This window comes from Bos indicus x Bos taurus, chromosome 21 (assembly GCF_003369695.1).
Source record: "Bos indicus x Bos taurus breed Angus x Brahman F1 hybrid chromosome 21, Bos_hybrid_MaternalHap_v2.0, whole genome shotgun sequence".
Taxonomy (NCBI): Eukaryota; Metazoa; Chordata; class Mammalia; order Artiodactyla; family Bovidae; genus Bos; species Bos indicus x Bos taurus.
The window spans coordinates 66,757,596-66,782,503 of NC_040096.1; the positions used below are offsets into that span (position 1 = coordinate 66,757,596).

The 24,908-nt window shown below is 52.4% G+C and overlaps 1 protein-coding gene and 1 non-coding gene across 5 annotated transcripts; one reads left to right on the forward strand and one right to left on the reverse strand.

Annotated features, from left to right (window-relative positions):
• Window positions 1-738: 738 nt before the first annotated feature.
• Window positions 739-16,658, reverse strand: LOC113879780. 4 transcript variants are annotated; one of them, XM_027521568.1, is made up of 7 exons: window positions 16,002-16,658; window positions 14,258-14,396; window positions 12,697-12,803; window positions 5,203-5,263; window positions 4,425-4,565; window positions 3,595-3,645; window positions 901-1,546 (listed from the first exon to the last, which is right to left on the reverse strand). In XM_027521568.1, exons 5-7 carry the CDS (start codon window positions 4,530-4,532, stop codon window positions 1,052-1,054), a joined length of 654 nt encoding a protein of 217 aa, XP_027377369.1. In that variant the 5' UTR covers window positions 4,533-4,565; window positions 5,203-5,263; window positions 12,697-12,803; window positions 14,258-14,396; window positions 16,002-16,658; the 3' UTR covers window positions 901-1,051. The 4 variants fall into 4 exon arrangements, with proteins under 4 accessions (XP_027377371.1, XP_027377369.1, XP_027377370.1 ...); XM_027521569.1 differs by having other exon boundaries at window positions 5,183-5,263; XM_027521570.1 differs by lacking the exon at window positions 12,697-12,803 and having other exon boundaries at window positions 739-1,546.
• On the forward strand, window positions 10,194-10,265 carry TRNAA-AGC. The gene has a single exon. It is a non-coding gene; the product is annotated as a tRNA-Ala (tRNA).
• Window positions 16,659-24,908: the final 8,250 nt, after the last annotated feature.

Consider the following 24,908-nt stretch of genomic DNA (forward strand, 5'->3'; position numbering starts at 1 on the left):
GGGCACCGCAGGCCCAGGACCCCACCAGGAGTGCCTGGGGCCCCTTACTTGCTGCTTCCCAGCCTCACCCTGACGTGAGCTCAGTTTAGGGGGTCCAAGGAGACCCCACTTAGATCACTCCTCACCTGCCTTTGCGGGGTCAGGCTGGACAGTAGGCAGAGCTGGCAGAAAGGGGGCCCAGAGGGGACCTGGGGGAGGGCAGACAGCACCTCCTGGGCACCCCTGCCCACCCAGTGCCCTGGAGAAGCCTCGGGGGTCCACCCCGGCCAGGAGGGACGAGACCACGCGCCTCGCCTCAGTGGACTTCCCTTTGTTGGAACCGTGTGTCCCTGGGCAGCAAACACAGCGAGGGGGACTCCGATCCTCCCTGCCAGGAAGGTCTTAAAAGGCTGCATGAGAAAAAGGAAAGCACCTCCACACCCAGGTGTCACCCCACTGGGGCCCTGATCGCAAGACACCGCGCTCAGCAGACCCTGTCCCCAAGGGGAGACGCAACCGGAGAAGCGGGTGGGGTGGAGCAGAGGGAGGCATCTGAGGCCAGGGCCGGCCCCAGGGCTGCTGGGAGAATCCCTCCTGCGGCCTTGCCTCCACCCCAACTGAGCGCCCCCCACGTTCCAGCTGTTCTCAGCGACCCCGGGAGCCGATTCCTCGGCTGCGTGTGAGGAGCTCTGGGGGAATGAGTCACAGCCAGGACCGAGGTGGACTAGAGGGCCACAGGCCCCAGCCTCTGAGTCCAGGTTTAAAAATACATACATATTTACTCAAGGGAATTCTCTGCGACTCAGGCCGGGGAGGTGGGGCCTTTCCTGAGCTGGAAACCATCTTAGCGCAGTGGTGGGGCCCAGAGGCGTTATTTACAACATAAACGAGTAACACGCGCATCATCCGCAGACCATCAGCTCCTGAAACTTCATGATACATTTCCATTGTTTGAACAAGAAGACACAAAAGGAGCCACATGCTTCATGGAAGCTCTTTTTGCTATGCTCATCAACGCTGTCCTCGCCTCCGAGGCCCTGGCCCATGTCACCTATCGCCCCGCTCACCTGATCTAGGCCACACACTGCTTCTTTCGCTTACTCTTCTCCGGCTCTGCAAGTAAAAGTTCCAGTTTCCTCTTGGAGAGGGCAAGCTTGGGCCCCCTGTCCCTCTCAGTCCCGAGTCTGGGGGGCGGCCGTGACCCTCTGGCCCTGCCCTGGGGTCTGACAGCCTCGGGGGATCCCCGGTCTTCCTCCATCATCCCCGAGTCCTCCGGGGGTCCCGGCAGCCGGGCCATCCTCCCCCGCGCCTCCAGGCCACCGGCCTCCGCAGGTTGCATGTCCACGTCGCTGGCCTCTGGGGCTGCAGGGGCCCAGCCTGTGGCCGTCAGGACCAGGACTGGAAGGTTCGCCAAGAGGGGGTCTTCTAAGCTCACGTCCCCTGGACCCCTGGACTTGAGCGTGTGCAGAGGCCCATCACAGTTTGCAGCACCCAAGGAGCAGCTGTTGAAATGACAGGAGGTGTGACCACGGGCGTCTTCCCAGTCAGCGTCGTAAGGATCTAAAAGCTGATGACAGAAGGGTTTCTGAGCCGGCGAGCAGGGGAATCAAGGAGAACACACGCCTTACACGCATAAGTAATTTCTTCCGTCATGGACCTTGGCAAATTGTGCACGATCTGCCCTGCAAATAAATCTTCAAAAATGCCTTTGATAAGGGCTTCTCTGGGGGCTCAATTGGTCAAGAATCCAATTGCCAAGGCAAGAGACATGGGTTTGATCCCTGGTCCGGGAAGATCCACACGTTGAGGAGCAACAAAACTAGTGAGAAGGCCCTGAGCCCTGCGGCCCAGGCTCTGCGACAGGAGAAGCCGCCGCAGCGAGAAGCCCACGCACCGCTCTCCACACCTGGAGAGGGCATGTGTGCGGCAGCGAAGACCCAGCGCAGGCCAAAACACGTTTTAAATTATTTTTTAAATGCGTTTGATAAGGACTTCCCAGGTGATCCAGTGGCTAAGACTCCATGTTCCCAATGCAGGGGGCCCAGGTTCAATCCCTGGTCGGGGAACTAGATCCCGTGTGCCACATAAGCATTCACACACCACCATAAAGATCCCGCGTGCTGCAGCTAAGACCCAGGGCAGCCACATAACTAAATATTTTTTAATGCATTTGATAAATATCCCAGGAGCCTCCTAAAAGCCCGAGGGTGCCCCACTATGCGGGTGTCTCAGCCCGAGCCCCATCGTTTAAAGCCCCCTTTCCAGCGCTGGCAGCCCCTGCCCACCACCTCAGTCTGAGCTCATGTTCCTGCTCTGACCCCGGTGAGGGCCTCGCTTGGGCCGCCCCGGGCCCCTGACCGGCCTGCATAAGCAGGCCGTGGAGCCTCAACAGCCTCCACCGCACAGGCCGCCCAAGGCGCCGAAGGAGGTGGAAGTGAGTCTCTAGAACAGTCACTGTTTCCAAGGTGCCCCGGGGGGTTCCTGAAGGCCGACCATGGGCCCATCAGGGCCAGGCGACACCCCAGAGCAGCCAAACGCCTCCCCCGACCTCTACCGCCACAGCCAACGGTGGCTGCAGAGCTTTCTGGACCCTCCTCACACCACCTAGGGACTGAAAGTTCTGTTTCTTACTCTCTTTCACTCCTGCCCCGGGGCTCTGGCTGGAAAGGTCTCTAGAGAAAGCCCAGGTGCCCAAGACCAGGGACGACCCCGTGCTGCACGGAGACCCTTCCAGACAGGCTCCAGCTGTGAGGACCCGCAACCCACACGACTCGACCTGTGAGCACCTCCCTCCCCGCTGACCCGCGGCCTCTGCACAGAGGGACCCCAGGCCGAGTCAGCAGGGGGACCCCCCAGGGGCCCTTTCCCTTGGGTGGTGACAACCCCCGAGAAAGCTCACTTGGTCTTTGGACAGCTGACATTCATTTACTCCAGAAGGAGAAATGAACGTAAACACCGTAATCTACTGGCAACCGTAACCATTGCGGGGCCAGAACCTGGTCAGCATCGCTGGAATTCACAAAGCAGACACTCGCTCTTGTGAGCCCACCCTCAGCAGAGCAGTGAGTGTCCCCGGGTGTGGGGGCGGGGGTGCCGTGAGGGCCTCACGTTGCTATAAGCCCACAGAATCTGTCCTGGCAAACCAAGAAACGCCTGGCCAGGCCCCCCAGTCACTGGTTTTGGGTAGACGGACTTAGCAGCACGCCCTGCTCTCCAGGGGCACCTGGCGTCGTAAACCACCAGGAGGCCAGGGTTACCTACACCTGCGTGATCCCTGAGAGTGAATTTAATTTGCCTGAGATTCATTCTGAGATTGACTAATTGCAAACCCATGGTCTCCTCAATCTATCTTCCAGGCAAACTACATGAAGCCTTTTGTTCTTACTTAAAAACTTGAAAGAGGAGCGAACAATCAAGGTAAATGTCACAGTGAAGCTTTCTCTAAACTGTAGCCACGCCGCTGGGCAGGGCAGAGGTCACGGAGCAGGCCTGCGACGGCCTCCCGAGGAAGGTCTGCAATGCTGCCCTCGGCCTGGCCTCTGGGAACTTGGGCTTGGGGGCCCAACCGTCCCCAGAGACAGAAGCGGCTGCTGGCTGCCTCGTTCAGGGACGTACCTCTCTCCAGATGCCTTCAACAAAGTCCAGATGATTCTTCTTGTGACTGGCCTGGAAAAACAAGGGGTTTGGGTCATCCTCTCTAAGAGGGAGGGCGGACAGATTCGTATTCAAGGGCAAGGATCCAGGGGCTCACTGCCCTGGCCAGTGGTCCTGTCCTGCCCACATTCATGGACGGTAGCCCGCGGTGGGTGGTGACAAGGAGAGCCCGCTCCCAGGAAGCTGAGCACAGGCAGGGACCCTCCTTCAAGAGTGTGTTTGTAGGACTTAAGATGAAAACCTGGGCCACTCAAGAGGGGAAAGCAGAGCCAGGAATGTGGCCAGGACAGAGACTCGGCAGCCCACCATCGCCCGGGAAGCCCCGGGAAGGGCCTCCCGGCTACACAGCACGGGGTACCTGTGCTGCACCCAAAGCCAGAAGATGGTGGAAGGTTCTAGGTCATCCACCCCAAACCCTCCCTTTGCAGACGCAGAAGCCGAGGCTCACACAGGGGCCAGGCCTTGCTCAGGGTCCCTGGGAAGAATCCAGGACTGGCATCCCATATTCCAGAACCTTCCCCTCTAACACCAGGCTACCGGGAAAAGCAACTCTTGTTCTTCATCAAAAGACAGACTCTCAAAGGACAGGAATTTGAACATTGCTAGTTGGCAGGGAAAGAAAAAACCTGAGAAGGTGATGCCAAGAGCCGCAGAGAAGACTAATTCCAAGAAGGGGGTGGGGTCCTGGCAAGGGCTCCTGCTCTCTCCGGGGTGGGTCCGAGTCTGCCCTGGCCTCCAGTCCCCTCCGCCCTCCCCACCTTGTCCCTGCCTCACCAAGAGGGGAGGGGTACCTTGAGGCGATGGAGCCTGTTTCTCTGCCTCTTCTGGAAGCCGGCCCTGGTGCTGGCCGTGAACGCGGCCCGGATGCAGCTGCGATGGCCGTTCCGCAGACCAGCCATGGCTCGGGGGCCGGGGGTGGACCTTTCACTTAACTGCAGAGCATCAGGGACAAGGCACAGCTCAGTGGTTGCGAGGGGTGGGGGCGGGCTGACCACAGGGGCGTGGAGGGAACTTTCTGGGGCCCCGGAGCCGTTGGTCTCCCCTGGGCTGATGCAGATGTCACAAGTCAGAACTCTTTGCCAACGGGGTGACTGTGAGTGAGAGCTCAGCAGAACAAACCCAGGGAGTTTTCAAAAGTTTTTTAACTAAAAGGAAACCCACAGGCAGCTGGTGGCCTGGGAGGGCCGTGCGCAAACAGCACCTTGGTGAGGGGAAAGCCCCTTCGCACCCGGACACCCAGTCGTGTAGAAGCTCACGGGCGAAGTCACACGTCCTTGACACTGAACGTTCCAGGTTGGAGCAGGGAGGGGGTGACGCACTCAGCTCCCGTGCCCTCCCCGCTTTGGTTTGTTGTTAACAGATGAGAAAAATAAGCCCCGATTGTGGACAGACGCGCCCAAGGTGACAAACCCGGAGAGCACTCCCTCCCGCCCCTCCCCCAGAAGCACTAGGTCATCAAAAACATTTGACAGTTTTTTAAAAACCATGCAGCCCAAGAAGAGCAGAGAAAACATCCACTGAAAACAAGACAGATCATGGCGCGACTTACTGAGACGAGAGACTACACACCTCCGTGCTGGTTCATGTCACTTGCTTCCCTCCAGAATCCCGGGGGTCGGCGCCCTGGGCCCTGCAGGAAACACCTCTGTTACAAAGACGCACCGCCCACCACCCGTGTGCCCGCGTGGTCGACTCAGGGGCCCCACACCAGACTCCTGGGAATACCAGTTCTGAGGCAGAAACAGGAAAAGCTACAAATCAGACCCTAAAGCACCATACGCATTAGCATTTTATTTATTTTTTTAAAGATGCTTACTTAAATTTATTTTTATCAGTTTATTTTTTGGCCATGCCACACGGCCTGTGGGATCTTGGTTCCCCAACCACGTATGGAACTGGGCCCCCCGGCAACAGAAGTACAGACAGGGGAGCCCCTCATTTTTTTTTTATTTTTTGGCTGTGCTTGGTCTTTGTTGCTACACGAGGGCTTTCTCTAGTTGTGACAAGCAAGGGTCACGCGCGGGCTGCTCGCGGCGGCTTCTCGTTGCGGAGCTCGGGCTCTGGGGCGCACAGGCTTCAGTAGCTGCAACAAACAGGCTCAGCTGCCCCCTCGGCACGTGGAATCCTCCCAGACCAGGGATGGAACCCGTGTCCCCTGCCCTGGCAGGCAGATTCCTAACCTCTGTGCTACCAGGAAGGAAGTCCCTGCATTTGCATTTTAAAGGCTAGAAAAGCTCCCGGTAAAGTCCAAAACTCCCTTTTTTCTTTTTCATATTAAGTCCATAAATTCCATACATTCGGATATCATTAGTTGTCCCCCAAAGTCATTTTTCTGTCCCAGGATCCCACCCAGGACACCCTATCACATTTAGTTAATGTCTCCTGAGCCTCCTCTTGGCCGTGATTGTCTCGGACGCCCCTGCCGTTGATGACCCTGACCGTCCTGGTGGGCTGTCCCTCAGCTGGGATCTGCCCCTGCTCTCCCATGCACACATGGGGTCCTGGGAGTGGGAGGAACACCTGACGTGAGGCGCCTTCTCCTGTTGAGGGCGTCACGGGAGGCGCCGTCACCCTGGCGTGTCCCATCGCTGGGCTGAGGCCGTGCCCCGCAGGCTTCCCCCGGACAGGGACCTGGTCTCACCGCCCCCTCCGTCCTGCCCTCTTTGGAAAGAGGGCCCTCTGTGGAGCACCTGCTCGCTCGCGGAGGGTTAGGCCAGCGCCCTCGGAGGGCAGCAGCTGCCTAAATTTCTCGGCTGGGGTGGTTTTTCTCCCACCTGTTGATTTGTTCATTGCTTGGCATCACCCACTCAATGGACATGAGTCTGAGCAAAACTGCAGGAGATGGTGAAGGACAGGGAAGTTCTCGTGCTGCCGTCCATGGGGTCGCAAAGAGTCGGACACGACTGAGGGACTGAACAACAACTGATTGCTCAATCACTGATTCATGTCAGCATGCACTCATTTAATTCTATATTTGTTGTTCTTCAGTTGCGTCCAGCTCTTTGCAACCCCACAGACCTCATCAGGCCCAGCTTCTCCGTCCTTCACCATCTCCCAGAGTTTGCTCAAACTCGTGTCCATTGAGTCGGTGATGCCATCCAACCATCTCATCCTCTGTCGTCCCCTTCTCCACCTACCTGCCCTCAATCTTTCCCAGCATCAGGGTCTTTTCCAGTGAGTCAGCTATTCCCATCAGGTGGCTAAAGTATTGGAGCCTCAGCTTCAGCATCAGTCCTTCCAGTGAATATTCACGGTTGATTTCCTTTAGGACTAAGTGGTTTCATCTCCTCGCTATCCAAGGGACTCTCAAGAGGATTGAGACTTTGTACTTCAGTCAGTTCAGTTGCTCATGTATGTCCAACTCTTTGCAATCCCATGGACTGCAGCACGCCAGGCTTCCCTGTCCATCACCAACTCCTGGAGCTTGCTCAGACGCATGTCCATCGAGTCAGTGATGCCGTCCAACCATCTCATCCTCTGTCGTCCCCTTCTCCTCCCACCTTCAATCTTTCCAGCATCTGTACTTGGGTTGTAATAAAGACGACGTCATTTATGTCGTCCTGACTTTGGCTGGAACTTTAGTTGGCTCCTGCGTCCCTCTAACAGGACCAACCCAAATTAATTTTGATTTCCAGGAGAATACACGCTGTGAGTTAGTTAGGACTCTCTATGGGCTTCCCAGGTGGCACTGGGGGTAAAGAACCTGCCTGCCAGTGAAGGAGACATAAGAGATGTGAGTTCAATCCCTGAGTTGGGAAGATCCCCCGGAGAAAGAGAGGGAAACCCACTCCAGTATCCTTGTCTGGAGAATCTCATGGACAGAGGAGCCTGGCGGGCTACAGTCCAGGGGTCAGAAAGAGTTAGACGCGCTCTCTAGGCCAAAGTGAAACAGGAGAGAGGGGGCAGAGCACAACCTTTGGAAGAGTGACATTGTCTGAGGGCTTAACAGAAGCTGATAAGAGTCAGAGTCACAGAGAGTCAAGACAGCAGACGATTCAACAACCCTGATCTTTAGTGCACGCTCAAGCTAGACGACACACCCAGAGATGCCAGGACCGTTCCAACGCAGACCATCAAAGGCCAAAAAGTGGGCGGTGGCCCAATTCCTGGAAATCTCTGCCCCCTCCCCAGAATGGTTGGAATGATCCTCCTCGCATAGCAGCTGCTCCTACTGGCTGGGCTCTGTTCCCCTACACACACACAGACACACACACACAGACACACACACACACACACACACACACTATATGTCACCAGGGGGATATCCTAAGGGGATGTCCAGGACCCCAAGGTCTCAGGGCCAGCGCCCCACTTGCTGGCCCAGCAGCTTCTCCAGCAGAGCAAAGATACAAATTCCCAACGCCCCAGGATTCTCCCCTCCCCCTCCCCGCACACCCTCACAGGTTACACTAAAAAGCCCTTATCATGCAGATCTACTGGAGAATTCTTTGAAACCAAACCTATTATTATTGAAGCCACAGGGTTACACAGACCCTGCAGTCATTCCTGGCCACTCCTTCTAGACCCTTCTTCTGGAGAATTCTTTGAAACCAAACCTATTATTATTGAAGCCACCGGGTTACACAGACCCTGCAGTCCTTCCTGGCCTCTCCTTCTGGACCCTTCTTCCGAGTCAAGGTCAAAGTGGGCCTCAGGCAGGCCCCAGCCCCAATCCCCACCCCGGCCCTCCCTGCTCTGCCCGGCCCTCCCTGCTCTGCCCGGAAGGGGGCTCTGCCCCAGGACCCCAGGCCTATTGCAGCCACCGAGCAGCTCTCCTTGAGCCTCTCTGCAGCCACCCTCCCCTCTTCCTGCCCCAACAGTTCAGAGCCTCTGCCGAGAGACCACAACCTAACCCAACTGACAACTTCGGGTGGCCCCCCTCCGGGAGATGTTCGAGGGCTTTCTCTCCGGACACTTCCTGAGGAAGAGTTAGAAGTGACCCTCTGTGCTGAGAGCCAGCCACACAATTGCCAGTGCAAGTCCTGTGAGTCCCTGCCCACCCAGCATCTGCCCGCTGCACACACCTGTGTCTGCACATGGTTACATGCACACAGACACACACCCATGCACACACACACACACACACACACACCTGTGCTCACACACACAGGCCGCACCCACAGGCCACTCCCCGCGTCCATCGGCCAGCACCACTCCTCTGGGCCCCACTGCCCAGCCTGCTCTAGGGTCCCTAATAGGTTCTTCCAAATTGACTCAGCCAAGATCAAATAGCTGATCTTTCCCCAGAATGGCCCCACTGGGGTCCTCCTAGCTCGGTGAAGCTACAACCTTCCCATCATATGACGACCCCTTTCTCCCAAGCCCCACATTCAGTGACCAACCACACGGATTGTGCTTCCCATGAGCCCAGAATTCAGCCACTGCCCTCCTTCCCTGACCCAGTCATTCTCTGCATCTCCTCACTGGCCTACCCAACCCCCAAGCCCCTCCGGCCCCTCACCACCACCCCCACCCCGCCCCTCACCTAGCCCTGCCCAGTCCTCAGCCCAGAGCAATGCCCTGCCACAGAGGAAGTCCCAGCCCTCCCCCAGCTCTCCCGTAGCGCCCACCGGGTCCCTCCCACCCCCAGGGCTCAGCCTCCCTTGACCTGCACCTGGCGGCCCCTCCCTTCTGTCCTGTCTTAGTCAGTCAGTCAGGCCCCTCTCTGCGACTGCCGTAGACAAGCTTCCCTGTCCTTCACTATCTCCCGTGTCATTCAGGTGCTAAGTCCTGTCCGACCCCTTGGATGGCAGCACACCAGGCTCCTCTGTCCTCTACTATCCCCCAGACTTTTCTCAGACTCATGTCCATTGAGTTGGTGATGCTATCTAACCATCTCATTCTCTGTTGCCCTCTTCCCTTTCTGCCCTCAATCTTTCCCAGCATGAAGGTTTTCCCCAGTGAGTCAACTCTTCTCATCGGGGGGCCAAAGTACTGGAGCTTCAGCTTCAGCATCCATCCTTCCAGTGAATATTCAGAGTTGCTTTCCTTTAGGATGGAGTGGTTGGATCTCCTTGCTTCCCAGGGGCTCGAGAGTCCCCTGCAGTTACAAAGCCTCAGTTCTTGATAGAGACGCCTCACCCCCTGTGTGTTCATCTTCCGCGCCTTCACTGTCGGTTCTCTGGCTCACACACAGGCTGCGCATCTCCTGGTCTTCATCTCTAACCTTCTCTGTACCCTCCTTGCCTGTCTCCAGGCTCTGCAGTCCCTCCAACCAGCTCACACTCGCCCGGGCTTTTTACTGCTGTGTCCCCCAAGCCTGGCCAGTGCTCAGCGAGTGTTCCCGGGGTAAACCACTCCTGTATGCTCCACAGAGGCCTCTCACCTAGGGTGTCCCAAACCAAAGGCTCTCCCCGCAAGACATGCCCCTCCTTTCCTGTCTCCACTGAACCTAAAGGGGCTCCACCATCTTCCTGGACCCCTAAGCCAGGAACCAAAAAGATTCTCCTGGAAGCTGAAGAGTTGCTGGGCCTGGGACCAGACTTCCTGGGCCCCAAACCCAGGTCTGCTACCAACCCCGATGCAGGACTTCAGACGTCTAAAGGAGCTGCTCCTTGGAATCCCTGGCAGTCCAGTGGTTAGGACTTGGCACCAGCACTGCCAGGGCCCAGGTTCGATCCTTGGTTGGGGAACCAAGATCGCACAAACCACATAGCAGGCCAATAAAAAAACAGAGTGGCTTCTCCCGACTCACATACAAAACACAAACAGACCCAGAGACTCAGAAGACACAGAAAGCAAACTGTGGTTACCAAAGGGGAAGAGGGGGGGACACATGAGGAGTTTTGAATGTAACAAATATTGTTGCTGTTCAGTCATGTCCCCTTTGTGATCCCATAGACTGCAGCACACCAGGCCTCCCTGTCCCTCATCCTCTCCCCGGAGCTTGTGCAAACTCATGTCCATCATGTCAGTGATGCCATCCAACCATCTCATCCTCTGTCGTCCCCTTCTCCTCCCGCCTTCAATCTTTCCCAGCATCAGGGTGTTTTCCAAGGAGTCAGTTCTTCGAATCAGGTGGTCAAAGTATTGGAGTTTCAGCTTCAGTATCCGTCCTTCCAATGAATATTCAGGACTGATTTCTTTTAGGACTGGTATGATCTCCTTGCAGATGAAGGGACTCTCAAGAGTCTTCAACACCACAGTTCAAAAGCATCTATTCTTCGGTGCTCAGCTTTCTTCACAGTCCAACTCTCACATCCATACATGACCACTGGAAAAACCATAGCTTTGACTAGACAGACCTTTGTTGGCAAAGTAATATCTCTGCTTTTTAATATGCTGTCTAGGTTGGTCATAGCTTTTCTTCCAAGGAGCAAGCGTCTTTTAATTTCATGGCTGCAGTCACCATCTGCAGTGATTTGGGAGCCCAAGAAACTAAAATTTGTCACTGCTTCCACTTTTTCCCCTTATATTTGCCATGGAGTGATGGGACTGGATGCCATGATCTTAGTTTTCTGAATGTTGAGTTTCAAGTTGGCTTTTTCACTCTCTTCTTTCACCCTCATAAAGAGGCTCTTTAGTTCTTCTTCACTCTCTGTCATTAGAGTGGTATCATCTGCATATCTAAGGTTGTTGATATTTCTCCTGGAAATCTTCTTTCCAGTTTGTGATTCATCCAGCCTGGCATTTCACATGATGTACTCTGCATATAAGTTAAATAAGCAAGGTGACAACATACAGCCTTGACGTACTCCTTTCCCAACTTGGAACCAGTCCGCTGTTCCATGTCCAGTTCTGTTTCTTCTTGATCTACATACGGGTTTCTCAGGAGGCAGGTAAGGTGGTCTGGTATTCCCATCTCTTGAAGAATTTTCCATAGTTTGCTGTGATCCACACAGTCAAAGGCTTTGACATAGTCAATGAAGCAGAAGTAGATGTTTTTCAAGATGGTAGGAGGGGCAAAATCGTGTTTAGAATCAAACTTCATACCCACCAGAGACACTTAGAGGCCGAAAGCAAAACCCTTGTGTGCACCAGACCCAGGGACAGGAGCAGTGACCCACAGTAGACTGAGACAGACCTGCCTGTGAGTGTCTGGGGGCCTCCTGTGGAAGCACAGGCTGGCAGCCGTCTGCCGCGGGGACAGGGGCTCCGGCTGCAGCACCCCCGGGACGCACGGCATGTCGCATGAGTCCTCTCGGAGGAGGAGGTCGCCATTAGCCCCACCATAGAGCCGCAGGGCAGACCACCCACAAATCGGAGATTAATTATGCCGAAGAAGTTCTTGCACTTTTGCAAGTTCTAGGGCCGACAACAGGTTTCCCAACCTGGAGATGCAGCAAAGGGACTGAGAACCCCCAAGAAATATAAGATATGCCTTCATGTTAAGTCACTTCAGTCATGTCCGACTCTTTACAACCTCAGGGACTGTAGCCCGCCAGACTCCTCTGTCCGTGGGGATTCTCCAGGCAAGAATACTGGAGTGGGTTGCCATGCCCTCCTCCAGGGGCTCTTCCCAACCCAGGGAGGGAACCCAGGTTTCCTATGTCTCCTGCATTGGCAGGCGGGTTCTTTAGCACTAGCACCACCTGCAAAGCCCGTAAGTCAACTACACTTCAATTTTAAAGCAAATGCCTGCTGACATGTCCCTTGTGGCCCAGTGGTAAAGAATCTGAATGCCAACGCGGGGGACACGTGTTCAAGGCAGGGGACACGTGGGAAATACGATCCCACACGCCTCGGAGCAACTAAGCCGTCACGCCGTAACGACTAAAGCCCGTGTGCACCAGGGCCCGTGCTCCACAGGTCACCCACTGCAAAGAGTGCCCACGGGCCACAGCTCAAGAGTAGCCCCTGCTCAGCAAAACCAGAGAAAACCCATGCAAAGCAATGAAGCCCCAGCACAGACATAGTTTTTTAAATGCCTGTTAACAAGGCAGAAAGAGGGAAAGGGGGCCTTCCCAATCAGTCCAAAGAGACTGGAGTGGCCTCCTCTCTGCAGCCCAGGTTAGCTGGCTCCCTTCTCCTCCCTGCCTGGACCTGCCCTGGCCCCCTACGCTGGAAGGAGCGCCCTGGGGAACAGGCCAGCCTCCAAACTGGAGCCCCTGTGAAGGTTCCTACCTGGAGCCCAGGAGCAACCAGGAGCAGAGGCTGAAGAGAGAAGGCAGAGGTGAAGTCCAGAGGGCCGGCTTCTGAGAGCAGAGGAGTTGGGAGGGAGCGACGCTGGTCTGAAGAAGAGAACAGATAGGCAAAGTGGTCCTTGGCCAAAGAGGGGCTCAGCAAGTCTACTCTCAAGATCCGCCAAGAAGGGGAGAAGACATTGTGACCCTCCTCGCCCCCAGCAGGGGGTCCCACGGATGAGGCACGCTGGGGATGAAGGGGTCTGGGAGGCAGAACAGGGCATCTCTAACTTGGCCTCCGTGCTTTACTCAATTTTGCGTTTCTGCTTGAAAGGAAAAACACACTCAAAAAGCTCTCCCTTAACGATATTCAAAAACTAACCAGCAGTTCAAAGCAGGCATCTTTTCCTTGCAATAAAATTTGCCCTGAAAGATTTCCCAAGCTCCCCTTCCCCCTAAAGTGGTTTCTAAGGCATCACGGAAACGGTCTGTCGTTCCACAGGGTGCTGGGTCTTTATGTCTCTGCCCACGTGAAACCAAGATCTGGTCAAGCTTCGAATATCTGAGCACCTTTCCTGGACTGGGAACCTGAGAGAGCAAGAAGTCTTTGAAGGTCAAATTTCCAAAGATAAACTCCTGCACACACACACACACACGTACACACACACACACACTGACAAGAAACAATCCTGGATCTGTACATCTTCCAAGGACACCTTCACAAGCTCAACTCCCATCCACTGCACCAGAGCAGGTGCTCAGGAAATACTATTGAAGTGTAATAAGCTAACGGGAGGCCAGAAGGCGGAACATTACCCCCTGCACCTCCTGGAACCCTCTGGGACTTCCTTGGCAGTCCAGTGGTTCAGACTCCTCGCTTCCACTACAGGAGGCATGGGTTTGATCCCTGGCTTAAAAGAAAAGAAAGGAAAAATGCACACTCCAAAGAATTACGTTCTGCCTAGTATATTCGGTCAGGTTCTTGGGAAGAGGCAGGGACAGTAAGACCTGTATTTTCACGCACAAACTACAGGGAAAGTTTCTTCTGTTTTTTTCCCTCTAGTGTTAACTGTTTAAATACATATTTATTTATTTATTTATGGGCGTGCTGGGTCTTCGTTGCTGCTCAGGCTTTTCTCTACTTGCAGCGAGCAGAGGCTGCTCTCTAGCTGCGGTACACGGGCTTCTCATTGAGCTGGCTTCTCTTGTGAGGCAGGTTCTAGGGTGTTCGGGCTTTGGTAGTTGCAGCTTCCGGACTCTAGAGCAAAGGCTCAGTAGTTGTGGCTCAGGGGCTCAGTTGTTTAGCAGCATGTGGAATCTTCCCAGAGCAGGGATTGAACCTGCGTCTCCTGCATTGACAGGCGGGTTCTTTACCACTGGGCCACCAGGGAAGCCCTCCAGCTTTAACTTTTAAGATGAACCCCGCTTCATACCACACTTGGTATTATTTTGACCAGACACTTTTGGGTGTAATTATTCTGAGATAAAGTTTTTAAAAATGACAGTGGATTTTTTTTTTTTCATTTTGCAATCTCCTGTCTGAAAAACAGATCAAAACTTACAACTCCAAGACAATGTTGACCAAGCTGTAAAGGGAGAAGCAGTTTCAGAGGCGGCCACATCTCATGGTAACTTGTGTGTGTAGGTCGGCCTCTCCAGAGCTCCCAGGCTCCTCTCAGAATCCATCAAGGTCACCCAGTTCTGCACCCAAAATAAAAGAATTCCCATTCAGGCTGAAGGAACCCACAGAAAAGCCAGAGACCATCTGAGGTTTTCTTATTATAAATCAGTTTGTCTAGGGAAAACTACAGGTTAGAATAATATTTTATTTATTAAATAAATGCAGTTTTACATGCAGATATTAATTTTGTTGTTGTTTAGTCACTAAGTCGCGTTGTATAGTCAGTCTTGGCAAACCCCATGGATTGTAGCCCGCCAGGCTCCTCTATTCATGGGACTTCCCAGGCAAGAATACTACAGTGGGTTGCCATTTCTTCCTCCATCAGACCTTCCTAACCCCGGGATGGAACCCAGGTCTCCTGCTTCAGGTAAATTCCTGAATTCTTAGAATTCTCCTGTGGGTTTGGGGCAGGGGAATCTCCAGGCTGCTAGAGGTCCCAGGAAGGAGTGGGGTCAGCCCAAGCTCGCCCTCCCACTCGCACCTGCTCAGGGCTGGCCCAGGCCGCCCCACCTTGGCAGGGAGCTGCCGGTGCCCCTTCGCAACCCCTCACTCCACGCCTGAGGAGATGGCAGCGCCTCAGCCTGCACCAGCCCTGGGCAGGGGGGCTTGGGGAGGACAGAACAGCTCAGTTGGAAAAGGATCCGCCTTCAAGGCAGGAGACCGGGGTTCAATTCCTGGGTCCGGAAGATCCACTGAAGAAGGGAAAGGCTACCCACTCCAGTATTCTTGGGCTTCCCTTGTGGCTCGGCTGGTAAAGAATCCCCCCGCAATGCGGGAGACCTGGGTCCGATCCCTGGGTCGGGAAGATCCCCTGGAGAAGGGAAAGGCTACCCACTCCAGTATTCTGGCCTGGAGAATTCCATGGACTAGTCCATGGGATCCCATACTCCATGGGATCACAAAGAGTGGGACACGAGCAACTTTCACATTGCTTCACTTCAACAGATATTTCTCCTTAAGGGGGAAAGAAAGGGGGCTCTCTCGGAGGCAGGGACCCCAGTCCCGGGGAGGAGGAACCATCCTCACTCCTCATACCCAAGATGGCTCCAAAGTGCTGGCTGGGCAGGGTGAGGAGCCGCCCACTCTCACTGTGGGGTTTCTTCAAGCCCCGGAGTCAGGGGCCCCCACCACCAGGGGAAGGTCTCTTCACTCCCACAAGGCAGGGCCCACCTCCTCCCCGGGACTGGCGGTCCTCCCCTCACGGGGCAGGGAGCCCACGCAGGGTCTGAGCTCTGCTGTCTCGGGCCCCTCCTGGCCGCTGGGGCCTCTTGAGGCCCCGCCGCGACCTACCGCGGCTGGCGCGGCTTTAATGGCCCCCCTGCGCGGGCGGCAGGTGCGGGGAAAGGCGCCCCGTGCGGGGCGGGAGCGCCTGGAGGCGCCTGTGGCCGCCCACCTGCACACCTGCGCCCACCTGCACACCTGCGCCCACCTGCCCGAGATCCGCAGCGCCCCGTGCGGCCTCCAGGAGCAGCGAGGAACTGGCTCTCAAGGGTGAGTCCGAGGGGGCGGGTTGTTTACTCAAGTCGGGGCCGGGGGGACCCTTGCTCAAGCGAGGCCGGGGCCGAGGTGCTGTTTATTCAGAGCAGCTGGGGTCGCAGGGCACAGCACTGTCACTGAAGGCCTACCTTCTGAATGGCATGTCCATTTTGTTCCCAGTGTGACCATCCACTGGGTCGACAAGGAAGGTCTTGCGGCCCGACCGGTGTGACGTCACAGACATCTCCATGACAACGCATCCTGCGCCTCTCCACCCGCCCGCGCCCCCAGCGCTCCGGCGGTTCGACCTCGCGGCCCCTTTGCGAAGCTCGTGTGAACCCGCTGAGCTAGGCTCCCGCATCCCGGCTCCACTCGCGGACACAATGTTGCCGCAAAACCTTGAGTGACTCCCCGGTGCTAGGGGATGACCCTCAAACCGTAACCCCACGTTCCCTGCCGGCGGCATCCAGACCTAAAAACCGCGCCTGCCCCCACCTCTCCTTCCAGATGCGGGAAGTTACCGAGATCCCTCCCTCCCAACCGCCCAGGGCTCTGACTTCTGCTGGAAAGGCTTCCCTCTCCTTGCCCCCACCCCTGACTTTTTATCCTCTTCCTCTTAGTTTGGCACCTCCTCCAAGAAACCTTCCTTAACCTGAAAGTCTTGGTTAAGAGCCATTTCTCTGCACTCTCACCCACAGCAAGCCAGACCAGCCTGTATAGAAGCTGCCTGCTGATTTCTACCTGGTTCACTAGACTGGAGCCAAGGAACTTTCAGTCTTAAGCCCCGCCATGTGCTCATTGTTCAGTCGCTAAGTCCTGTCTGACTTTCTGACCGCATGGAGTGCAGCACACACCAGGTTTCCCTGGCCTTCACTATCTGCCATTAGAGTGGTATCATCTGCATATCTGAAGTTGTTGATATTTCTCCTGGAAATTTTGATTCCAGCTTGTGATTCATCCGCCCTGGCATTTCACATGATGTACTCTGCGTATAAGTTAAGTAAGCAGGAGGACAATATACAGCCTTGATGTACTCCTTTCCCAGTTTTGAACCAGCCCATTGTTCCGTGTCCGGTTCTACCTGTTGCTTTTTGACCTGCATACAGGTTTCTCAGGAGACAGGTAAGGTGATCTGGTGTTCACATCTCTTTAAGAATTTTTCAGTTTGTTGTGATCCACACAAAGGCTTTAGTGCAGTCAATGAAGCAGAAATAGAGTTTCTCTGGAATTCCTTTGCTTTTTTGATGATCCAAAGGATCTTGGCAATTTGATCTCTGGTTCCTCTGCCTTTTCTAAATCCAGGTTGTATATCTGGAAGTTCTTGGTTCATGTACTGCTGAAGCCTGACTTGAAGGATTTTGAGCATTACCTTGCTAGCATGTGAAATGAGTGCAATTGTGCAGTAGGTTGAACATTCTTTGGCATTGACCTTCTTTGGGATTGGAGTGAAAACTGACCTTTTCCAGTCCTGTGGCCACTGCTGAGTTTTCCAGAGTTGCTGACATATTGAGTGCAACACCTTAACAGCATCATCTTTTAGGAGTTGAAATAGCTCAGCTGGAATTCCATCACCTCCACTAGCTTTGTTCATAGAAATGCTTGTTAGGCCCCCCTGACTTCACATTCCAGGATGTCTAGCTCTAGGTGAGTGACTACACCATCATGGTTATCTGGATCATTAATATTTTTATTTTCTTTTTTGGTATAATTCTGTGTATAATTGCCACCTCTTAATCTCTTCTGCTTCTGTTAAATCCTTACCATTTCTGTCCTTTATAATGTCCATCCTTGGATGAAATGTTGCCTTGATATCTCCAGTTTTCTTGAAGAGATCTCTAGTCTTCTCCATTCTATTGTTTTTCTCTATTTCTTTGCATTGTTCATTTAAGAAAGCTTTCTTATCTCTCCTTGCTATTCTCTGGAACTCTGCCTTCAGTTGGGTTTACTTTTAATTTCTCCCTTGCCTTTCACTTCTCTCCTTTCCTCAGCTATGTGTAAAGCCTCCTCAGACGACCACTTTGCCTTCTTGCGTTTCTTTTTATTGGGGATGGTGGTTATATGCACAGCACAACTGCTCAAAAGTATTTGTTTTTCAATGAATGATGAAAGGAATTACCAAATTAATATGCCACAAATAATACTAGCTTCACAGTCACTAAGTATTTAAAATTGAAATATAGTCGATTTACAATGTTGTATTTAATTTCCGGTGACAGTGATTCAGTATTTTTACAGATTATGCACCATCGTAGGTTATTTACAAGGTAACGGGTTCAGTTACCTACACTAGACAGTAAATCCTTCTTGCTTATCTGTTTTATAGACAGTAGTTTGTATCTGTTAATCCCATACTGCTAATTCATCCTTCCCCCTGCCCTCTGCCCTTTGGTAACCACTAATTTGGTTTCTATGCCTGGGAATCTGTTTCTGTTTTGTATATACATTCATTAGTATTATTTTTTTAGATTTCACATATAATTGATATTTGTCTCTGTTTTTCTGACCTATTTCATTAAGCATAGTGAATAGTGAAGTCGTGTCTGACTCTTTGCGACCCCGTGGACTGTAGCCTACCAGGCTTCTCCGTCCATGGGATTCTCCGGGCAAGAATACTGGGGTGGGTTACCATTTCCTTCTCCAGGGGATCTTCCCGACCCAGGGATTGAACCCGGGTCTCCCTCATTGGAGGCAGACGCTTTAACTTCTGAGCCACCGGGGATAGTCCACATTACCACAAATGTCAGTATTTCACTCTTTTTTATGGCTGAGTAATAGTCCACTCTGTGTGTGTGTGTGTGTGTGTGTGTGTGTATTCCTTAAAGGTTTCCATGTAGAAGATCATGTCATCCACAGAGATCACTTTTACTCTTCTCTGTCAGTCAGGGTACTTTTTATATTGCCTAACTGCCCTAGCTGAAACCTCCAGGATGGTGTTAAATTCAGGTGGTAAAAATGAACATCCTGTCTTATTTTTTCATTTTTATTTACTATTATTTTACTTTTGGCAGCTCTGGGTCTTCATCAGAAGGCTTTTCTCTGGCCGAGGTGAGCAGGGCGGCCACCCCGCTCGGAGCGCCGGCTCTCGCTGCGCGGCGTCTCTCTGTGCAGGGCACGGGCTCTAGGGCCCAGGCTCAGCAGTAACGGCACACGGGGCTTAGTTGCTCCGTGGCATGTGGAGTCTTCCCCCACCAGGGATCAAGCCCACATCCTCTGCATCAGCAGGTGGATTCTAACCCACCACAACACCAGGGACGTCCCATCCTGCCTGGTTTTTAATTATGTATTTTTCATTGCAGTGCCAAGTACCTTGAGTCTGTTTGAATTACAAAGAAATGTTAAGGAAAAGATGAAATACTTACAGATGATATGATTCAGTGAAATTCAGAAACTGCTTCAGAAAGCCTGGGGGACAGAAGCGGGTTGTACAGAGTGTGGACGGGACTGACTGGCCTCGACCATTTGGCTGGATGGGAACAGTGATGGGCTCATGGGGTTCCATGCACAACAAATGGAGTTCAAAGGTGAAATGTTTTATTGGCTTCATCCATCTAGCCTTTTTTTGGCCACACCTCGCTGCTTGTGGGATGTGGGATCTTTTAGTTCTCCAAACAGGGATTGAACCGGCGCCCTCAGCTGTGAGAGCATGGTGTCCTAACCACTGGACAGCCAGGGAATTCCCTATCCATGCAACTTTTTATTTTTTTATTTTTATTTATTTTTATTTTTTTTCCATGCAACTTTTTAAAAGGTGGAGAGCTGACACCAATTTTTACACTTTCATTTGTTAGCTTTTTTTATTTTTTACCTTGGAATTGAAAAAAACACAACAGTGCATTTTGGGCCACATTTTAAGTTCTAGAACTTTCACTGACCAAGTGTTGAGGCTTTAAGGGACTTTCATAAGGAGGTGATTATGTTCTGAGCAGACATAACACTTGGCAGAAAATATGCTCAGCTCTTCGGAGCTGAAACAGCGTCACAGGATCTTTGTTCGACTTTGATGGTGCTATTAATACACCATGACTCACAAAGAGCCCTGCTTCCTGGAATGCTCCTTCCTATAGAAGAGTAATCTGTTATCACACTTTCAAAGGTTCGAGAAGATCTTGAAGGCTTAGAAAAGGGACGACCATCTTCCCAGATTATACAACTGTTTAAACAATTTGCCATCCCCACAGGAAGGGGGGAGGATCAGTTGCGTGCACCAGTTCTCATTCAGCCCGCAGATGAATACCCGGCCACTGGGTTGGCAGTGGACAAGCCGGACACACACTTAACCTTCACGGCCAACAGGCCCTGGAGAGGCGGGAAGATGGACCGCACACTTTCCGCTGCAGGACGGTTGTGAGAAATGCGTCAAAGAAAGGGGGAGGATGCAGGGTAAACTGAGGCCAGACAGGGGGCGAGGATCAGGCGCCCGCCATCACTCACACACTTTGAATGGGGTCATGGAAAGCTGGTGTGGGAAAAAAACCAAAGGTCTGTGGACAACCCACTAGGAGTGAGAAGTGGCAGACACGGTCCATTCATGGCGCCCCCTCTTACCCGGGACCACTCGGAGCTGCAGTGGCCTCATCTATCAAAGGGATGAATAATGATCCTTAGAAGATTCCAGGGCTTCCCTGGTGGTTCCGTGGTAAAGAATCCACCTGCCAGCACAGGAGGCACGGGTCTGATCCCTGATCTGGGAGGATCCCACAGGCCGAGGAGCAACTAAAAGCACGCACCACAATTGCTGAAGCCCGAGTGCTCTAGAGCCGTGTTCTGAAACGAGAAGCCACTGCCACGCAGCTCAACAGTAGCCCTGGCTCGCCGCAACTCGAGAAAAGCCTAATGAAGCCCCAGAGCAGTCATAAATCAATAAAATTATAGATAAACAAGGAGATTCCAAACTCAAGTGAGATCCATAACGATAACTGTTGAAGCTGGCTGATGGGACTGTAGTGGCTCACAGAACAGTTCCCCCTGCTGTGTGTGTGGAAATAGGCGTGACATAAAAGTTACCATTTTAACCATTTTTAAATGGATGTGAGAGTTGGACCATAAAGAAGGTTGAGCGCTGAAGGACTGATGCTTTTGAACTGTGGTGTTGCAGAAGACTCTTGAGAGTCCCTTGGACTGCAAGGAGATCCAACCAGTCCATCCTAAAGGAGATCAGTCCTAAATATTCATTGGAAGGACTGATGCTGAAGCTGAAACTCCAATAGTTTGGCCACCTGATGCGAAGAACTGACTCATTAGAAAAGACCCTGATGCTGGGAAAGATTGAACTCAGGAGGAGAAGGGGATGACAGAGGGTGGGATGGTTGGATGGTATCACCAACTCAATAGACATGAGTTTGAGCAAGCTCCAAGAGATGGTGAAGGACAAAGAGGCCTGGTGTGCTACAGTGCACGGGGTCACAGAGTCGGACACGACTCAGCAACTGAACAACAACGGTCACGTCTAAGAGCACAGGTCAGTGGAATCAAGTACAGTTACGTCGCTGTGCCCCATCACCACCGTCCATCTCCAGAACTTCTTCATCATCCCCAGCTGAAACTCTGTCCGCATTAAATGCCAACTCCCCCTGCCCCAGCCCCTGGCAACCACCCTGGTACTGTGTGTCGATGAGTTTGACTCCTCTTGATACCTCATATTAAGTGGAATCACACATGGCAATTCCCTGCTTGTCCAGTGATTACAACTCCACTCTTTTGCTGTTGCAGCCTGGGGTTCAATTTGGTCAGGAAACTAATATCCTGCAAACTGTGCAACACAGGCAAAAAGTTTTAAAAAATAAGTGGAGTCATACAGTAATTTGTCCTTCTGTGTCTAGTTTATTTCACATAGCATACTGTCCTCAAGGTTCATTCATGTCTTAACACGTAGTGGATCGTTCCTGTTTAAGGCCAAATAACATTTCATCGTGTGTATACGCCACATTTTGTTTATCCATCAGTTCACTGAGTGATGGGTTGTTTGTACCTTCTGGCTAATATCATGACACTGCCATGAACACTGATTTCTGAGTATATACCCTAAGGTGGAATTGCTGGATCATATAGTTTAATTTTTTGAGGGACCAAACTCCTTCTACATTTTTTCAGTAACAGTTTGAGATAGTCGTATATATACTATACAATTCATTCATTTAAAGGGTACAGTTTGGGGCTTCCCTGGTGGCCCAGGGGTTAAGAATCTGTCTTCCGATGCAGGGGGTGCAGGTTTGACCCCTGGTGGCAGAACTAAGATCCCACGAGCCAAGGAGCAGCTAAGCCAGCACAGCGACTAGAGAAGTCCCCGCACGGCAACGGAAAGCAGGCACAGCCAAAAACTTCCGAACGTGTACAGTTCATCAACTTTTACTATTTTCACAGTACTGAAAAGCCATCACAATCTATGTTCAACACCATGAACACCCCAAAAAGAAACTCTATAGGCGTTAAACGGCGACTCTCCATGTCTCTTCCCCAAGGTCCCTGGCCAGCCGCGCAGCTACGTTCTGTCTCTGTGGATTTGCCTACTGTGGACATTTCATACGAGTGAAATCATGAGATAAAACTGTGGTCTTTGTGACTGATTTACTTCACTTGGCATAGTTTTCAAGGTACACTCGTATTATAGTGTGAATCAGTACTTCATTCTTTCTATGGCAGTAATATCCCACTGCCATGGAATATTTACTTTCCATTCATTGGTTGATGGACATTTGGTTTGTCTCCACCTTTTGGCTTTTATGAATAATTGTTGTTCAGTCACTAAGTTGTGTCCGACTCTTTGCGACTCCGTGGACTGCAGGCTCCTGTCCACCACTATCTCCTGCAGTTTGCTCAGATTCATGTCCATTGAGCCAGTGATGCTGTCTAACCATCTCATCCTCTGCCGCCCCCTTCTCCTTTTGCCTTCAGTCTTTCCTAGCATCAAGGTCTTTTCCCATGAGTCCACTCTTTGCATCAAGTGGCCAAAGTACTGGAGCTTCAGCTTCAGCAGCAGTCCTTCCAATGAATTTCGTGGTTGATTTCCTTTAGGAGCAATAATGCTGCTATGAAAATGTGTGCACACATATCCTAAGGACTCCGAGGGCTGACTTCACCCTTCTCTTCATTCAAGACACTTGGGCATCCTCAGATTTTGGTGTCTTCGGGGGTCCTGGAACAAAGCCCCTGAGGAATAGACACCCTGGGAGGACTGTATGTATTTTTGTGGACATATGTTTTCATTTCTCCTGGGTACATACCTAGGAGTGGGACTGCTGGATCACACGGTAATTCTGTTTAACTTTTCCAGGAACTGCCAGATTGTTTTCCAAAATGGCACGACTTTACTTCCCCATCATCGGTGTGTGAGGGCTCTGATTACTGCGTGTCCTTGTCAACACTTACTTGTCTCTCTCCACTTCTGCATGCACTTTAGAAATCTACAAAAGAAAAGTTAACAAAGAAACTAGAAACTGTAAACTGTTTGTAAACTGTGAAGGTCTGAGACTAATTTGTACAGAGATATCTGAGTACCATGTGCCAAACACTAAGTATTTTGGATACAGATACTTACCAATCTATGTTGGCGAGTCAGGCTGGTCCTATTGGCTCTTCCTCAGACCCATCACTGAAGGTAGGATCGTCAGACCGAGTGTGGGATTACCACTGTGGGCGTGCCCTGGATTTCTCAGTGCTGTTCTTCCCGTGTGTAGGGTACAAAGATGAGGCAACTTCACGGAGATGGTGGAGCTGACTGGTCACATCAAATCCACTCAGTATTCCTGGTATTGAGGGCGTTTCCCAAGGGGTGGGCCCCCCTATTCTGAAAAAGCAGCCCCATGGCAGACCACGGCGACCCTCTTCCCATCATCTAAGTGGCTGGACAGTCTCCAATCCAGGCCCAAAGCTGATTGTTCAAGGCACACTCAGTAGGTTTCACCTTCTAGCTTTCTCTCATCACTCAGATGCTCAGGGGTCCCTTCTCAAGACCTAACACATCCAGGCTCTCAAGACTTGGTTACACTGGGAAGCCCCCCACCTTCTATCAGCAGTCACCCTCTTCCTGGAGCACACCCCGCCCCCACACCACCCCCTTGGAGCCTTCCCACACACCTGCCCACCCTGCCCCACCAGCTGAGCCCCTGTACTTCCAACCACAAAAAATTGGGGCTCCGTGACCTTTGCCATGGCTGCCTTCCCCCATCATGCATGTTTCTTTGTAGTTTTTTATTCTTTAAAATACTTATTTTTGCCGTGCTGGGTCTCCACTGCTGTGCAGGCTTTTCTCTAGTTGCAGTGAGCTGGGGCTGCCCTTCATTGCAGTGCGTGGGCTTTCTCATTGTGGGGGCTTCTTTTGTTGCAGAGCAGGGCCTCTAGGGCACAGGCTCTTCAGTAGTTCTGGCACACGGGCTTAGCTGCTCCGCGGCATCTCCCCAGATCAGGGTTCGAACCCGTGTCCCCTGCACTGGCAGGGGGATTCTTTACCGCTGGACCACCAGGGAAACCCCCGATGATGCGTCTTTCATGTGTTGGGCTGGTCCTTCGCTGCTGTTCAATGAAAGCATGAGGAATCTGTGCTTGATAGCAACCAGTGAGTTCAGAGGACCAGGAGACAGCAAGGCCACGGCAGTCTGGGGAAAATTCTAGAAGGGCGAGGCCTGGGTTGGGGCTTGCAGGAGGTTACACTGCAGAAAGTACGGGGGGAACTGAGTCCAAGCAAGGTGACCGGCTGAGTAGTGAGCCCGTTAGACACCAGGCACCTGGTAAGCCCACTACCTAGGGAACACCGGAACAGGCTCCTGAGTATTTATATTAGCTGATTTACAAGTGAAGGGATGAGGCACAGGACGTGCTCAAACTCACTTCTGAATCCCTATAGACTGCTTTCTATAGCTTTGCTTTTTTTTCATTTGCTGTTTATGTACAAAACCCAGTTCAGATTCACCCATTTTGTGTATTTTAAGCTGGAATTTTAATAAACACACACGGCTGTGCAGCTGTCCCAAGTTTCCGGGCACGAGTTCCCTCCTGGACCCCCTGCAGTCCAGTCCACTAGGAGGCAGTGTTTTTTCTGTCTGGCTTCTTCCACTTTTCTC